Source organism: Komagataella phaffii, chromosome 3 (assembly GCF_000027005.1).
Source record: "Komagataella phaffii GS115 chromosome 3, complete sequence".
NCBI classification, from domain to species: domain Eukaryota; kingdom Fungi; phylum Ascomycota; class Pichiomycetes; order Pichiales; family Pichiaceae; genus Komagataella; species Komagataella phaffii.
Window position 1 is genome coordinate 1771352 of NC_012965.1, and position 17409 is coordinate 1788760.

General features: G+C 40.8%; 8 protein-coding genes across 8 annotated transcripts; 3 read left to right on the forward strand and 5 right to left on the reverse strand.

The window, feature by feature from the left end:
* Window positions 1-15: 15 nt before the first annotated feature.
* On the reverse strand, window positions 16-3936 carry PAS_chr3_0913 (uncharacterized protein; the record flags this gene model as incomplete). Its single annotated transcript, XM_002493106.1, has 1 exon — window positions 16-3936. The coding sequence occupies one exon, from the start codon at window positions 3934-3936 to the stop codon at window positions 16-18; it is 3921 nt and encodes a 1306-aa protein (XP_002493151.1).
* Window positions 3937-4215: 279 nt separating this feature from the next.
* On the reverse strand, window positions 4216-5064 carry PAS_chr3_0914 (Acetyltransferase required for the establishment of sister chromatid cohesion; the record flags this gene model as incomplete). Its single annotated transcript, XM_002493107.1, has 1 exon — window positions 4216-5064. The coding sequence occupies one exon, from the start codon at window positions 5062-5064 to the stop codon at window positions 4216-4218; it is 849 nt and encodes a 282-aa protein (XP_002493152.1).
* Window positions 5065-5157: 93 nt separating this feature from the next.
* PAS_chr3_0915 (Quinolinate phosphoribosyl transferase) lies at window positions 5158-6060 on the forward strand (the record flags this gene model as incomplete). Its single annotated transcript, XM_002493108.1, has 1 exon — window positions 5158-6060. The coding sequence occupies one exon, from the start codon at window positions 5158-5160 to the stop codon at window positions 6058-6060; it is 903 nt and encodes a 300-aa protein (XP_002493153.1).
* A 32-nt stretch (window positions 6061-6092) lies between these two features.
* On the reverse strand, window positions 6093-7082 carry PAS_chr3_0916 (Golgi GDP-mannose transporter; the record flags this gene model as incomplete). The annotated part of the gene is made up of 1 exon (XM_002493109.1): window positions 6093-7082. One exon carries the CDS (start codon window positions 7080-7082, stop codon window positions 6093-6095), a length of 990 nt encoding a protein of 329 aa, XP_002493154.1.
* Window positions 7083-7353: 271 nt separating this feature from the next.
* PAS_chr3_0917 (Hypothetical protein) lies at window positions 7354-8319 on the reverse strand (the record flags this gene model as incomplete). Its single annotated transcript, XM_002493110.1, has 1 exon — window positions 7354-8319. The coding sequence occupies one exon, from the start codon at window positions 8317-8319 to the stop codon at window positions 7354-7356; it is 966 nt and encodes a 321-aa protein (XP_002493155.1).
* Window positions 8320-9025: 706 nt separating this feature from the next.
* Window positions 9026-10831, forward strand: PAS_chr3_0918 (ATPase of the ATP-binding cassette (ABC) family involved in 40S and 60S ribosome biogenesis; the record flags this gene model as incomplete). The annotated part of the gene is made up of 1 exon (XM_002493111.1): window positions 9026-10831. The coding sequence occupies one exon, from the start codon at window positions 9026-9028 to the stop codon at window positions 10829-10831; it is 1806 nt and encodes a 601-aa protein (XP_002493156.1).
* A 204-nt stretch (window positions 10832-11035) lies between these two features.
* Window positions 11036-12136, forward strand: PAS_chr3_1238 (uncharacterized protein; the record flags this gene model as incomplete). The annotated part of the gene is made up of 1 exon (XM_002493112.1): window positions 11036-12136. One exon carries the CDS (start codon window positions 11036-11038, stop codon window positions 12134-12136), a length of 1101 nt encoding a protein of 366 aa, XP_002493157.1.
* Window positions 12137-12248: 112 nt separating this feature from the next.
* Window positions 12249-13775, reverse strand: PAS_chr3_0919 (uncharacterized protein; the record flags this gene model as incomplete). The annotated part of the gene is made up of 1 exon (XM_002493113.1): window positions 12249-13775. One exon carries the CDS (start codon window positions 13773-13775, stop codon window positions 12249-12251), a length of 1527 nt encoding a protein of 508 aa, XP_002493158.1.
* Between the last annotated feature and the right edge of the window lie 3634 nt (window positions 13776-17409).

Sequence of the window (17409 nt, forward strand, 5' to 3'; positions counted from 1 at the left end):
ATTACTTTTTTTTGTCTATTTAATGTTATCTTTATAGTATTCAACCAACTGCCGCTGAGTTGGTGTTAGCTCTTCAAGAAATGACTTCAATTTGGTGCTGTGTGTGAAATTGATGGAGGCATAGAGCTGAGTTGCATACTTTCGGACGCTCACATCCGTATGACTTAATAACGGGCCTAAATGTCTAATCATTAGTAAAGCCTGGTCAGACTCAACATCGTCCTTCAACTCTACCCTCATCAATGTACTTAGAATGAAACACAATTTGACCGGGTTTTCTTTCTCATTTAGAGACTCAATCATCACAGAAGGATCATTGATGTGGTTAGCCAAACTTTGTGATGCAAAATACAACTCATCCAAAAAGTCCTCGACTTCGTTGAATAAGGATAAGATTACTGTCCACAGCCGGACTAAATCTTTCACAAAACCCAGTACACAACACTGTTTCAGTAGAGATACAACCATCATGATAGACTCTTTACCAATTTCATTTCTATTGGCTTGCTCCAAGAACAGTAAAATTTTGTCGACTATCTTTTCGACTGGTTCCATTTGAGCAATAGGAGTAGTTCTCAGATGATATATGGTCTCATAAAAGGACTGTGGTGTCAAGTTTAACAAGTCAAGATTTGAGATAGCTGTCAGATCAGTATCCTTGACAAAATCTTCAACTTGCTCTATTTGAGATTTAGCATACACAACTGAGAACTTTTGCAGTTCAAAGTCAAACCACGAATCCATGGTATCTAACATGGAAACTTGTTGGATCTTATTCTCTAAGTGATGTCCAGCATCCTCATATATTTCAATGACTTCATTACTTTGTTTATGAAAAGGATCAGATTTCTCTATAATATTTTGAAGTCCTTCATTTGAAACTGATGTTTTGGAAGTACCACCCACAGAATCTCCATGAGAATTAGAAGAGGTTGCAACTGTAGCCGCACTAAAATTCAACTGCGATGTTAACTCCTTAGTACCTTCAATGACTTTGGTATCATCTCGACTGTTCATATTGGGTACAATCATAGTCATATCGCCCTTGATATCAACGTTCTCTAGAGGAGGCATATTGGCTTTTTGAGGGTTGATCATAGTCATCTCCAAAGATCTCTCCAGTTGCTCCACATCGTAACCATAATCGAGCATTTGTTCATCATCTTCAGCCGATAAGGACCTTTGTTTGCCTCTACCTGAAGATATTGCTTGATTGAGTTCTGATTGAGAATAAGATGGCAGTCGACCAACACAGGAATTGAATACTTCGATATTTATACTTTTTAGCAATTTTATTAGAAGAATGATGGCAGATAACGAACTCTGATCTTCAACATCTTTTATCGTGTCAAAATTTTGTAGCAATGTCTCCACTAAAGTGGTCAAATAATTATCACTAATATCATGTCTCTCAAGAAATAGCAAAAGGAACTGTGCATGAAAAAGTATAAGTGGTTGTTTGAACTTGATTATTTGCATAGATATACGGGCATTTGATTCGTACCGTATATCGTTACACGTTTGGAGTGTATGAATGACTTCAGAACAAACTTCATTGTTATCGACGAAGTTGGATAATTGTTCCACAAACGATTCCATCAAAAAATTTTCTTTGAAATTGGCGTTGGATTCAAGTGCAATCACTGCCATTCGTAGGACACTTCTCAGACTAGTAAATTTGCATAATCGGGCAATCGTGTCTTTGGCAAGTAAAGGTATTAGGACCGTGGGGTCATTTATGGATATCGAGTTTACCAGAGTTTCCAACTTTGCCGGTAATGTTTCGTTCATCAACAAAGAAAAACGAAGTAAAGAAATACCCTCTTTTTGTGCTAATACAGATGATGAACTTAAAAGATTAAAGATATTTTCAAAAGTTTGTGGTGAAGGAGTGTTAGGTTCAATTGCCGTCTTCTTTTGACTTCCCATACTAGACTCAGTGGTCAAACCTTGAAATACAGTTGAAACCGGCTCTGCAGATTGAGGAACTTTAGTAGTGGTGACCTCGGTTGAGCTTCTTTGAGATTCATTACCAGAACTGTGCCTAACGCCCAAGGACGAATGAGGCTTTTGACTCGAAAGAAGTTGCAATTTATTTGATGTAGACACTCTGGATGGTTTTCCCAATTCCAGTAAAGATTCAGCCTTTGCACTTTCCGACTCTTTGCTGAATTGACGGTGATCGACAGACTTTACAGATTGTGAAGAATGTTTAAGTTTGAACTCATCCTGAGACTTGACCTTCATTCTTTGAAGGGCCTTTTTAACATTGTTATCAAGTCGATTGAAGACAACATCTGAAGCTTCAGGATATAAAGCATGCAATCGCCAAAACAATTCTCGCATATTCTCTCTGACTTCGGCCGATTGATCTGGAAGATTGCGCAATAGAATCTTTGAAATGAATTCCACTAATCCGTTGGACTCAAAAACAGCGGATTCGTTATCAGTATATCGGTAGAGAAGAATGGTGGCCCATATCGCTGAATACAATCTTGGCTGAGGATTTTTCTCAGTCGAAGCATTCTGTATTAAGGTAATTAGCTTCGAAGTCAAGATGCAATTGGATAGTATACCACTTATTGATGCCATGGATGTCATTGATGTGATCCTTTTTGTTGCACTGCATTGTCTAAAAAGTGTAGTAGAAATGTGATCAATTGTAAAGGAATCTAAGTGTGTATTCAATATTATGGACGCTTCTTTCACAAGCTGGCACCCATTAGAACACAAAGTCGTGCGTAGAGACATTATTGCTTTGCTAATTGATTCTAGCATGAGTCGAATACATTGACTAAGCTCATGAGGGTAATCTTGGGGTGCATTTCCTCGTAAAGTAGATCGCAAAAAAATCATTGCCTGTTCTCTGCCTCTCCAGTTAAGCTCTGTCTCCTTACCTTCAAACTTGGAATCGTACGTTGATAATTCTCGAGTAAAAGATTCCAAATCAGATATATTATGTATTGCAACGTTGGGTTCCAAGGCATAGCCCTCCAGTGTATTTAAAAAGGCAGATAATGACGAAGACTGGGACGTTAGCGTGAAAGAAGAGTGATGCAAAGTGGATTTTGGTGGTGCCGCAACTGGGGGATTTCTAAGTTTGGCGATTGACGGCTTAGATTTGATTCGGCGTACGGTATTGGTCTTCAAAGAAGAGGGTGGTAATGAAGACTTGATTGCTACGGACCCAGCGGAAACAAAATTGTTTTCCACACTCTCTTGCTTCAATAGCTTGTATTCGTCAACTAACCTGGGTTCTATGCTTTCCAGTAGGTCTTTGGACACATCTTCTCTCACGTCTTCTTTGACCAATTCCTTTGCAAGATCAATTGCAGCTGCTTTATTGGGGCAATTGGTAAAAAACTCTATCAGTAGTTGCTTTGAAGCATTCTGTAGTTCTAATTTGGGTGACTTTAGTATTCGGACAACTTTGCTGGTGAATGGTTTAAAAGTAAAGCTCTGAACATTAGTCGACACCATGTCTAGTAGTAATAACAATGATTCCAAAACGACGCCACTTTCATTACTCATAAGACCGTGATCTCTAATAGCAGTTTCGACTTCCATAGGGCAGGATTCCCAATACACTTTAATGGCCTTCTTGGCAGAGTTCTTCACTGCAGTTTTGGGATGGTCGAGTTTCCCTATTAAGACTGGCAATGCAAAGTAGTCTATGATTTTTAGTACATTGGCATCTTGCATGCTAACTCTCTTCACCAAGTGACAAAGTGTGCTAAACGCCAGTATGGGTATTGAAGTATTTTCGTTTTCTTGTTTGTTAATGGCGATAGTCAAACACTCAAAATACTTTGGGACGTTTGCCAAATTGACAAAGTCTTTTTTCACGTGAGTCTTAAACTTGTTGATGAGCATTTCTGTGTAAGATATGTTACTATCTATGACGGCATTATACAACTCCTGGGCATCGTTGTTCATGATCGCCAGTATCACCAGAGTGTTTATTTGTTGTAGTTTGGTGGGAGAAATCGATATCTGAGACGCGATTTAATTTAGGTTCGTGTGTTATTGTGAATTATTTGGGGAGTTGGGGCAAGACGATTGGCATGAAAGTTGTTTCCAACGTTCAATTGTTCTATTAATTTGTCTCTATCCGACATCTAGGATGCTTATGTACGTGCTTGATGACTCAAGCTATGCTAATTATGCGATTGTAGACGAATGCTATGCGAATAGATCCATAAACACGGTTGGGTTTTAGGGCGAATGTTCGTTGTAGACAGGGATTAGTATCTTGCCTGATTTATGCTTGACTCCAGAAAACTTGGAGGCCAATTTGCCCCCATATTCACTTGGCTGACTCCACGCTATTTGAAGTGGTTTCAAAGTTATTCCGAAAAAGGAAAAATGACAAACAACTTTCAGTAGTTGCAATGCAATACCAGATCGTCTCCATTCGGGAGACACATAGATCCGAGAAATACCTACAAGAACATCTTTAACTGTCTGGTTCTCAACAACTCTGCCCTTTTCCACTATGAACCAATGAGGTTTAACTTTGGGATCATTCAAAGACTCCGTAACCACTACTCCAATGGCTCTGTTTTCGGCAATGCAAAGAAAAACCTTGCCCCTGCTTTTATCGGACATCCAGTAATTACACTCTGGAGGAGCATTCAAACATTTATTTGCGATTCCTATGACTTGTTGCGCTGCATTAACCTCAACTTTATTGTCGATATTAACCTCCACATACTTGCAGGGAATCAGTGTTGAATTTCTTTGAATTTTCTGTGGAATCGCAAGTGTTGACACGTCTAACACGTTTCCCCAAGATTCAGTCCAGGGCCTGCCCAGCTGAACCTTCTGGTGGTACGCATCATGAAGCTTGATGTCTTGTGCCAAATATGGCACATACGCCATTTTACACACAGGACATATCTCCTGCTGCGGCAAGCTGGTTCTAAGATGAGACTGAACTTTCTTCACCGTATGGACAGGCTTTGTGACCGATTTAGATTTGTTTGCCCGCACGGAAGTGAGTACCATTAACGAGACACGGTCGATAGTACAGTTTCGACAGTTTCTGCACCTCTGTACTTCCATACACCAGATGTATCTCAAAAATGTCAACCCCGGAATGACTCGCGGAGAATGGCCTAACAATATCATCCATTTCCTTCACATTTGTAGACGACTATGAGTTTCTCCAACCCCAACCCCGAATTTGCCCATCTTTTACCTGTGGACGGAAAATGGAAGAAAGATATCACCAGCTGGCTAGACGAGGATACCCCTTCTTTTGATTACGGAGGATATGTGGTGGGTGAAAACCTGCAGAGTGCTACTCTATGGATAAAGTCCAACGGAGTCATTAGTGGAGTACCGTTTGCACAAGAGGTTTACAAACAATGCGGTTTGGAGGTCGAGTGGTTTCTAAAGGAAGGGGATTACATTTGTGGTGGAGACGAGGGTAAAGTGAAAGTTGCACTCGTTAAGGGCCCTGTTCGAAACATCCTCCTCGCTGAACGGTTATCGCTGAATATTCTAGCAAGATGCTCTGGGGTCGCTACTCAAAGCTATATTACTATAAAAAGGGCTAGAGAAGCTGGATACAAAGGAATCATTGCGGGAACCAGAAAGACTACTCCAGGATTACGATTGTTGGAAAAATACTCAATGCTCGTTGGTGGATGCGACAGTCACCGTTATGATCTAAGTTCTATGATTATGCTGAAAGACAACCATATCTGGTCAACTGGTTCGATCACCAAGGCCATTGAAAGTGCTCAAAAAGTGATTGGATTTAGCACTAAGATTGAGGTGGAAGTGCAAGACGAAGCTGAAGCCAATGAGGCCATAGCAGCAGGAGCCGATATTATCATGTTGGACAATTTCACCGGTGAGGGGCTGAAAGTCGCAGCCATCAATTTGAAGAACAAGTGGGCTAACACAAACAAGAAATTCTATTTGGAGTGCAGTGGAGGTTTGACTTTGGATAATATAAAGGATTATCTGTGCAATGAAATTGATATCTATAGTACTTCTTCGATCCATCAGGGAGTCGGTATAGTGGACTTCAGTCTGAAAATCAATAAATAAACCATATATAGAGTGTTTCTTTTCCTTATAATCTAGCTCTTGTCAGTTGGTAACTGCAACTCGTCTTCCTTCTTTTGCTTCTGCTTGGCAATGGCATAGACTAGACCAGCGGCAAAACCAATAAAGATAGAGCTGATAGAATAGAAGTTGATAGGAGCCTTGAAAAATAGCAAACCAGACAGGGCAATTGGAAGCTTGTTCAAAGCACCAACCATCGAGTATGTCGTGGAAGATGTCACACGGACACACCATGCAGATGTGTATGAGATACCCACGGCAGACATTCCTGAAATAATCATGGAAGCGATGACAGCGTATTTGGTGTCTTCAGGGAAGTTCTGAGCTATGTTTTTAGCGGACCAGTCTTCAGTAGTCAAAGATGCAAAGAGCAAAATTGGAATGGAGAGAAGGTTGTTGTAATACATGGTGTCAAAGTCTTTGAAGTTGGTCAACTTTATTCTCTTTCTCATGAACAACACAAATGCGGCAGAGGAGAAACAGTTGGTGAACATCCAGAAATAGCCAATGTTAAAATTGAGTTTACCAGTGTCAACATTAGAATCACCATAAGAAGCCACTGCAGAGGAGAGCACCATCAATACAAACGAGCCCAGAGCCAAGTTGGTCACACGGCCTCCGAACCAGATGACTTCACCATAAGCAATAAGGATAATGGTCAAGTTTTTGAATATCGTGTAAATTGGAATGCTCAGATACTGTAGAGCCTTGGAGGAGGTATAAATCATGACAACTAACAGCACGGCGATTGGGAACCATTTCTTTGCTTCAACCTTGTTGAACTCTCTAAAGGTGATAACATTCAATTGCTTCAACGAGCTAATCAAGGTAATACAAACGATTCCCTGAACGGCAAGCAAAAAGAAGTTAAAGTTGAAATCGACACCGGACACGGCATACTTATTGGTAACTGTCATCAGAATTGATGCAGCACAGTAAGAAAAGATGGATAAGGGTGCAGAGTTGGTAAGCGATTTAGCCGCTACCGATCCTTTGTCAGCCATGATGTCTTGCTTTGATGATAAGTATTAGAACACGTCCACAAAAGAGAAAAAGTACTGAAGCAACTTGTTTTTTTTTAGTTTTTCAGTAGGATTAGGAGGAAAGCGCGATGGAAAAACGTTTCCCTAATGGTTGCACAGCTGTGGAATGAAACGCGAGGCTGGTGCGCGCAATTGTAATTGGCAATATACATGAAATAAATTAGTTATGGATAAGAATGCAGATAGGGGTGAACCGGAAGACGACACGAAAAGAGCAGAATAGGTACGAGATTTAGCCGAGTAGATCATCGAGAAATTTATCGGCCTCGGGATCGATGGAATTAAGCTTTTGAGAAGTCGGCGCAACGCTTTGTCTCTCTATTGTTTCGGGCTTTTTAGCTGAGCTGTCCTTCAACAACGCGTCAATATCTTCGGTCGCATCATCTCTTGAAACAGAGTCTGAAACGAAAATGTTCTCGCCGAGTAACTCACTCAGATCATCGTTGATCTCAGTAGCTACGCTGAATTTCTCCTTGAAGGAAAGATCTGCCAACTCCTTTTGTAGAGCCTTTTGATATTTGGATCCGTCATTTGAAGTGTTCAATTGGAGAACTTTTCCAGAAGGTTTCGGTTTTGATTTGCCAAATTTTTCCTTCAGATCGTTCTTTATCTTAACTTTGGCAATCTTTTGTGCTAGCCTATTAAACTCTTCTTGCTCTGATGGATCAAATTCACGATGGATAGAACTGTTTTTTGTGGACTGATCTCCCAGGTGCCAGTTTAGCAAATCTTCTGTCGTCATTTTGTTAACATCGATCGTTTTGGCAGCAGGCATATGCTCTACCTGGTCTCGTAGAGCAGTCTTGATCATATCAGTCAGTTCCATCTTTTCCTGTTCTTCTTGCTGCCTTTTCAACTCCATCTCCCGTTCGATTTCTGGATCCTGACGAACAGTGATACTGTTTGTAGACTCCAAACCATATCTGTATGAATTATCTATCATCGGCCTTCTGGCATATTTTGGATCAAAACCAGGATCTTCTGAATCCTCACCGTCTATCGTCTCAGAGCTTTGCTCAGGAGTTTCCTCTGTGGCATTCTCATCTTTCACTTCTGAGTCCCCTACTAGTTCGCTATTAGAGGTAGTATTAGAGGAAGTTTCATTGGAAGTTCCAGATTCATCTTTTTTATTCAATCCGTGCTTCTTCAAGTACTTATACTTGGCTTTCCTGTCCCATTTGTTGTTGTGCAACACCATCAGTCAGTGGCAACTGGAAAGAGTTATGAACCTGAGATATCAAAAAAAGGTCTCGAAATGTCGTTCAAGATGAGACTGACTGCGACAGGACCTGGTGAAGCACCAATTGAGTCTTAATATTTAATTATTGCAGTCGGGCAGTTTATCTTACAGTCGAGATTATTCTAGACCTTTCTTACTCAGTTTGGGTAGATTATTGATGTCTTATTTTTTCTATATAATGAGAAATTCTCTGATCTGCAATTGTATCAAGGTGTAAGTAATTTAGGAGCTTTCTTAATATATAGAAGAGACCATAATTATAAACTTCTGCTGAGGACCGTCAAAGTGCACAATGCAGAGACCTACAAACACCGATGGGAATTAAATAGGTCATGAGGACGAACTCCTAAAATTCAATTCCAGCTTCAGTGTAAATTCCCTATGCTTGATTTCAAACTAACATTCATTATAGCTTTCACTATTAAATCTAAGGCAATTCAACTTCCCTTTTCCAATCTATAGTCTTATTTGTGCATTTGAGAGAGTTTTATCATCTTATCAACTGAATATTATAAACGGTGCCAAGTACATTTCCTTGACGGAGTTCACGAAGAGGTAGTGTAATCGCGATTAAAATTTTTTTTCCTGTCTGGTCCCTTTTCAGCCAAATTGGATTCAGTTTCTTTCTCTTTTTGATCACTAAACAAAAGCTTGCCACTGAAAAATGTCAAAGTCTGCATCCAAAGCTAAGAGAGAAGCAAAGAGAGCTGCCACTGGTAAGAAGCCAAAGCTCACTAAGAAGGCTAGAGAAAAGGCTGAGGCTGGCGAGGACGGAGAGTTGGTCGATGAGGTCGCCAACTTGAAGTTGCAGCAAGATAAAGATGGTATTTCAGACAGAGTCACCACTGGTGTTTTAGCCTCCCTTGAGACTTCAAGAGATGTCAAGATCACCTCTCTATCCCTTCTGTTCCACGGTAAAGTTCTGATCCAGGATTCAACTTTGGAGCTCAATTATGGCCATCGTTATGGTTTATTGGGAGAGAATGGTTGCGGTAAATCTACCTTCTTGAGAGCTCTTGCTGCTAGAGAATATCCAGTTCCCTCGAGCATGGATATATACTTATTGAATGAGCCTGCTGAGCCAACCGAGTACTCTGCATTGGATTACGTTGTCAGAGAAGCTCAAGCTGAACTGGTTAGGCTTGAACATCTTGTTGAGGACATTATTGTCGAAGAGGGCCCTGAATCATTGAAGTTAGATCCTCTTTATGAGAGAATTGATGAGATGGACCCAGCTACCTTTGAATCTAGAGCTTCCATCATTTTGAACGGTCTGGGTTTCAATTCTAAAACTATTCTCAAAAAGACCAAGGACATGTCCGGTGGGTGGAGAATGCGTGTTGCCCTTGCCAAGGCATTATTCGTCAAACCAACCATTCTTTTGTTGGATGACCCAACAGCACACTTGGATCTAGAGGCTTGTGTGTGGTTGGAAGAATACTTGAAAAGATTTGACCGTATTTTGGTGTTAGTCTCCCATTCCCAGGATTTCTTGAACGGTGTCTGTTCCAACATGATCGACATGAGACTTAAACAAATTATGATGTTTGGTGGTAACTACGATTCGTATGTCAAAACTAGAACTGAATTGGAGACCAACCAAATGAAGCAGTATGCAAAGCAACAAGAAGAAATTGCTCATATCAAGAAGTTCATCGCTTCTGCTGGTACATATGCTAACTTGGTCAGACAGGCTAAGTCCAGGCAAAAGATTTTGGATAAGATGGAGGCTGATGGTTTAATTCAACCTGTTGCCCAAGATAGAGTCTTTTCCTTCAGATTCCCAGAAATTGAGAAGTTGCCACCACCAGTTTTATCATTCGACAGTATATCGTTCAGTTACGACGAAAACCCAGAACACAACTTGTATGAAAACTTGTCATTTGGTGTTGATATGGACTCTAGAATTGCTCTTGTTGGACCAAACGGTGTCGGTAAGTCCACTTTGTTGAAACTTATGACTGGTCAGTTACAGCCACAAAGCGGTCGTGTCTCTAAGCATACCCATATCAAATTAGGTGTCTATTCCCAGCACTCTGCTGATCAATTAGACCTGACAAAGAACCCACTGGAGTTTGTCCGTGATAAGTTCTCTCATATCTCCCAAGATTTCCAATACTGGAGACAACAGCTGGGTCGTTATGGTCTGACAGGAGAGGGCCAAACTTCCCAAATGGCCACATTATCGGAGGGTCAAAGATCCAGAGTTGTGTTTGCTTTGTTGGCACTGGAGGCCCCTAACATCCTTCTGCTGGACGAGCCTACCAATGGTCTGGATATTCCAACTATTGACTCTCTGGCCGATGCCATCAATGCCTTCAGTGGTGGTGTAGTGGTTGTTTCCCATGACTTCCGTTTGTTGGACAAGATTGCCAAGGACATCTTTGTTGTTGAGAACAAGACGTGTACTAGATGGGACGACACTATCTCCAACTATAAGAAAAAGCTGGCCAAGAATGTTGTTTTGTAGGCTGGATAGCGAGCGATATACTATATTAAATTTATACTACTCTAAGAGTAACCTTCTTTATATTAATTAATTGGTACACAGCCTAGGATCCTCTATCTTAAACTAGTTTATATTATATTGCTTGACACTCCGTTCCCATTGGTTTCACTTGAAGTTGGTTCATTTGAAAACGTTGAGAACTAGTCCGGTTATATATCAAGAAAGATGTTCCGGGATAGAACCAACTTATATATATCTTATCGGCGAACCTACCCTCATAACACGGGTCAATTCAATGGTAATTCTCAGCTCGACACGACGAACCCCAACAATCGGTTTGACCTTTTGGGTGAAGAAGAGGAGGCGCATGGGCTAATTGATTCTAGCTATCATGATGAGGCGGCTGAAAATGGAGATGCAATAGAAATGAAGCCACTTCCCCCCAAGTTTGCGGATATCTCCTCAGAGATTGAATTTCTGTTGGCGGAGATAGAGAAGGAAGTAACTCGGTTAAACTACCTATACAAAAAGAACCTTTTGCCTGGGTTCAATGACACGACAGAAGATGATGAGAAAATAGATCAAATGAACTTTGTCATCACGAGCTCCTTTCAAAAGGTTTACAATAAGATCAAGAATATTGACTCCATTAAGCTTCAATATCAAGATGTTTTGAGACCCGAGGACAATTTGATTTGTGACAACCTTAAGAAGAATTTGGCTGCAAAGACCCAAGACTTATCAAAGAAGTTTAGAAAATTGCAAAATAATTATATCAAGTACTTAAAACAGGATGATTTCCAGGCACCTCAAAAACAAAATGTCATGGATGAGTGGGATGATTCGGATGCTGTAAATATTGAATCATATTCGAAGCAGGCGATGCAACAGTCTTCTGCCCTGTTACAGGAGCAAGAACAGACAGAGGGTATTAATGATCAGTTGATTCAGAGAAGGGAGAAGGAGATTTACAAGATTGCTCAAGGTGTTGTTGAGATTTCTACCATCTTTAAAGAATTGGAGACTATGGTTATTGACCAAGGGACCATATTGGACAGAATTGACTACAATTTGGAAAATGTTGTCGTTGATTTGAAACAGAGTAATAAAGAACTGCTTAAGGGTCAAAAGCATCAGAAAAGGTCTACCAAGTGCAAACTTATCCTACTTTTAACGTTAGTGACCTTGACCCTCGCAGTAATAGTACTGATGAAACCTAGACGGACAGACCATTACTATCATGACACTCCAGAGCCATCAAAAGACACAACACCAGCAGAAGAGCCAGCTCCGGTTGAAGTCGACGAGCCCACGACAAAGAATTAATCTACATATGTGCAAAATTGATACTATTTTAACTGTCTATTAGTAATTTACAAAATTAGAAGAAATATAAAGAAACAAGGCCACTAATCATCACAGCAACATTCGACTGAAATCACATGTGCCCGTAAGGACTGTCTCTCGACATCGAAGCGGCTGGAATGTTGTTCTTATTCCTGCTCTTGGGACCTCCGAATTGTTGTGGAGCGTGAGAATTACCCTGAGGAACATAATTCTGGGGTATTCCGACCTTTCTTCTCGGTCTACCGTTCTTTTGAGGGCCGCCAATAAAGAAATCTGGATTCTTCGAAAGTAGCAGATCGGTTGTACTAGACTGATTTTGATAAGTAACAGGTGTCTGATACTGACTGTTATAAGGCCCCTGGTTTGGTGGTGGGCCCTGAAATTGGGGCGCATTATTAAACATTTGTGGGCTGGTAGAATAATAGTTTGCACTGGCAGGGAACATCTGTTGGGCGGGCGCCTCCTGCTGTCGGTCAATTCGGCCGGGCAAGACTGGATAATTACCTGCACCGGGATAATATTGAGGGTTTATTCCTTTTTGAGAAACGCTTGTGAAATTGGAACCTGTCTCAAACATATAGTCTGAAGATTGATCTTTGCTATCCGGCTTGTAGTTCAAATTTTGATCTCTTTCATCAACAGCGTTACCAAGAATAATTGGATCTAGAGTTGGGGAGGAATAAGGATCTGGTATTTCAGGCAACATTGGTTGCCTAGCATCATTCATCAAAGAGGATACACTATTCTGGTCGTTCGGTTCTTGTGGTAACGGTATTTTTGGAACAGCGTCCATGACGTATCTCGACTTCTTTGAATCATTTACAAAATCATTCATCTTCGTTTGAGTATTCACAGATATGACGCCGAATCTGGATCCAGAGTCACCAGTATCCAAAGTGTGTTGATGTACCAGTTCATCATTCTTCATGTCGGCTCTATCAGAGTAGAAATCCGTCAGCCCGATATTGTTAGTGTTTATGGGATCCATATTAGTTAAATCATCGTTCAGATTCATCTTTTCATTTTCGTCTTCTTCATCTTCGTACTTACGAGCACGAGAAACCCAGCTAGCACAGAGAATAACCAAAAGCGAACTCACTAGGGAACATCCTCCAGCTGCACACATGACAGCCATAACCCAGGTGGTGTGGGGTGAAAAAAGCAAGTATGATACCACAATTACCAGAACAGTGGCTATAAATGCAATGATCTGAAGAAAGCAGAACACTTTCCAAAACGCTGGAGAACGCTTAACCCCGGATATCAGAGACACACCCCAAACAATCGCCGTGAGTAGAGTGAAAAACGCTGCCACAGGTACAACTACTATGATCTTACTCAATATGTCTCTTGCACTGTCACTCATAATCCAGTTTTTGTATTGATCATCCAAAGTAGCAGCCACATAAGGATACTGCGTAGTTTTCTCAGAGCAGTCGCTGGAAGAGCAGTAACCAAACACCCCAAACTTGAAATCTCCAACCTCCGACATTGCAAGACTGTTTGTGACTGGGACAGTTAGGCAACATAGAATCAGGAATGCTGTGCCTATGAGCTGAAGCAAAAACGCCACAATCTGTGAAAACAGAACACGACTTCGAAACTTATGAATACTCATGTGACGAAGCAGGGTTGTATCAGAGGAGTAACTATATTAGTTTACCAACTGTTATTATTGGTTAATAAAAGTGGGCAAAAAAAAACCAAAACGCGTGGGTTGTTGAGGGTAGAGAACAGAAATGGAAAAGCCTGCTAAATTTATCTTTGTGATAAACAACATTAGCAAGGAGTATAGAAAGGTTGCCTCGAATGGCGGAATCATTAATTTTCGATTGTTCCATATGCATGGCAGACTAGTTCTACATGAACTATGTTTGTCCCCTTCGCTACGCGGTACGAGTTCGGCGCATACCAAGGCTGCCAATTATTAGCCCAGACGCGGATTAAATTTTCTCTGAAAAGAAAAACAAGAGAATGTGGATCAGGTGCCCTGGTACCAGCAGTCTGGGACCATCAGTATGTACCGCTCCATAGCCTCTCTAAACCTATTCTTGTACTGCTTCGGTGTAACGACCGTGGGCTCCTTGGTTGGAGCACCTCCACCTCCACCCACCAAACCTTTCTCCTTGACCCAACTCTCCAGCTTCTTATCCCAAGTGAATGTTCTAATACAATCAATGATACCCACCACTAGTTCATGTCTATCGGAGTCAATCCCGATGACCAAAGAATAATCCATAACGTTCATCTTGGCAAGGAACAACGTATCATTCCATAACGATGCACGAAGGAGTTTCTTCGCATGTTCATCAATAAACAATGGAGATTCGTAGATATACTCCACCATGTTTTCGTCTAAGAGAACTTCGTTCTCTTTACCTGTCTGTTCCACATGTCTGTTCCTCATCGATCCCTTCAGGTCGAAAATGCGAGAGGTTTTCCTTCCGTAAAATAAATTTTCCATGATTAAAACAGCCATCTGCAAATTCTTGTTGGTTACGGTGTTCTTGATTTGAATCGTATAAAAGCCAAAAACTTTGGCCAACACAGTGGGAAGATCATGAAACAGTGCTTGTGAAAAATACTCAAAGTAACTGGGAGCAAAATTCACAAAGGAATCGAGCTCTGAAGTAGTCAATTGTTTGATGATAAATCGGTCATCCAAAGTTTTCAAAAACGCAGACCCACTCTTTCCACCTGTAGAAACCCATTTCACACATCTTGAGAGACTTTGTATAAACTTATCATCACACCCACATTGTGTTCTGAACGCGTCGAACTGTTCTGCAAAGAAAATCTTGCAAGAAAGAAGTGACGGCCCTTCTTGAAACTGATATTTCAAATGAATGGCCGTCTTTTTCAACATTATTCTTTCCAGCTCTGATATTCCAGTTTTGGATATATTGCCTTTATCAGCAGGTCCTCCGACTTGATTGCTTAGAATACTTCCGTCCTTTGCGGAACTATGAACCGAAAATCCATCGTCATTGGAGGAGGGCACGACACCCCTAGCCTCCTTAACCGATCTCAACTTATCATTGTAATCCGATGTACTTAGACAAAAGGCAATCAAAGAACTAGGTTCATCTTCTCTGACCAAAACATCCGAGTCTACAAAAACGTGTTCTGAAGACTTCAAGGGATAAGCGAGAGGTTTCCATAAAGCTGCTGAACGATCTGCCCAGAAATTACTCAATGTTTTGATTAATGGAACCTTCTCGGTTGGCGTGATCTCTTCGTCAAGTTTGACCAAAAGGTCTTCCCTCGCTTTGGGCCTTTCCTTCGATGATAGGTTGGGACTAGAATTAGAGACGCCTTTTCCTTCAAATGAAGAGCTGTGTACTAGTGGGATCCTTCTTGAAGGATTCACGAGACCATCTTCCAATGCTTCAATCGCATTTTTGTAAATTGCAACCCGTGGATTTGAAGAGATGACAGGTATGGCTCGATAGGTCTTTATCTTCTGTTTTTCTCTTTCTCTCTGTTTCTCAAATTCCATAGATATTTCATCAAAAGGTAATTCATTAAACATGTTTGCCAGGCGCTGCACTCTCCCTATTGGCGTATTACTTCCTGGAGGTGAATCCCCAGGAACTTCTCTTGGTGACGCAGTGTCTTTGTTGCTAAAGGATCTTCCTCGTTTCAATTCCGCCTCCAGTTCTAGAGTTCCTATGGGCATTTTTGATGAACCAGTTTCTTCACCTGCCCACTTTCGGTGCTCTGGGGCACTCTGGGGTAGAAACTTCTCGACCGAAGGTTTAGAAGAGACGTTGAATGAAGTTGGCGAGCCGTTGGATGCTACTATGCTAGTCCTGTCTGGTATTACTATTGGCCTTGCCTCCTCTTCCTTTTCACTTGCAACTGCAAACTCTTCATTATCACTCTCCCGTTGGGACTCCTTAGGATTTTCATCATGCTCTTGTTTTTTTGATTTCTCGCTTGATTCTTCAGGTTCTTTGTCACTGAAAAGTTTGCGCAAATAATAAGATGTGATTCTACTGACATCCTTTTCACTTGGCAGATAGTTGGCTTCAAAGGACTGAAACTCGGAATCCCATCCCACCGACAGATCTTGAACTTTTCTGACGATCCCATTTAGGCATAGATGCTCGTCCACCTTTGTTGTATTGTATAGTTCCATGGCTTCATTCTCAATTTTGGTTGACTGTTGCAAGAGTTTGTCCTTCAACTGTAGAATTTTTTTTGACCTTCTTGCATTTTGTCTATTGTCATCGAATCAACCTTCACTCTATCCAAACGCTCTTGGACTGAGTTAAAAAACGCTCTAGCTCTTGTCAATGTATGCTGCAAAGTATCGTGCTTCAAATTTATATCAAATTCAGGGTTCCAATGCATAGTAAACTTGGGCACAACGAGATCTAATGTATCAACTGTCGAGTACTCTATGCGAACTGCCAAATCGTTCAACCCAAAGTACCTAATATGATCTTTGTAAAAATCATGTGTACAGCTTCCAATCACAGAAGTTTTTTTGCTGTAGAAAGACAACTCTAAGTATTTGCCGAATGAGTATTTCCAAGCCTGATCCGACATCAGCACAACTGGGGTATTAGTTCGGCAAATCTTACAATAGCTCCACATTAACAAAGTGTTTTGCAAGCCTGGAATTTTACATGCAAAAGGCTCGACGACAACATCAAGTTTGCCTCTGTCATGTACATATGATCTAAAATGATCCATAAGTTGAAGTCCACAACCTTCAGAACATGCATTTGCAGCATTGTGAGAAACATGTTCGATATACTGTCCCAGACTAATATCATTCTCCAAATAAAAATTGATCTCTAAAACTTCAGGACCTACACACGGTGTTGCATTTTTTGTTGAGACTAGGTTGTAAAGGAACACAATGCTCTGATGGTGGTTGAATTCCAACATTAGGGTGGAGTGAGCACAAAACAATTCCCATTGTCTTTGTTGTGAGTTCAATAAATGTCTTAGATGTTCTCTTTGAAATTCTAGTTGATAAACTGCTATCTCATATAAGCGATTTGGTTCAATATCAGCATGAATATTAAAATTGAGAAGACTCATATACTTCTTAGTTACAGCCAGCTTACTACTACCTTTTGATGAACATTCATTCTTGAAATCAATAAACAGTTTGCTCAGCTCGGACAGTTGCTTTAGTAACTTTCGGACATTGATTAGAAGCGATGGAAGAGGTCTCATTACCCCTGGAGATGACGAGAATATCGTTTCACGGTATTTATTCAAAAAACTTTCATAGG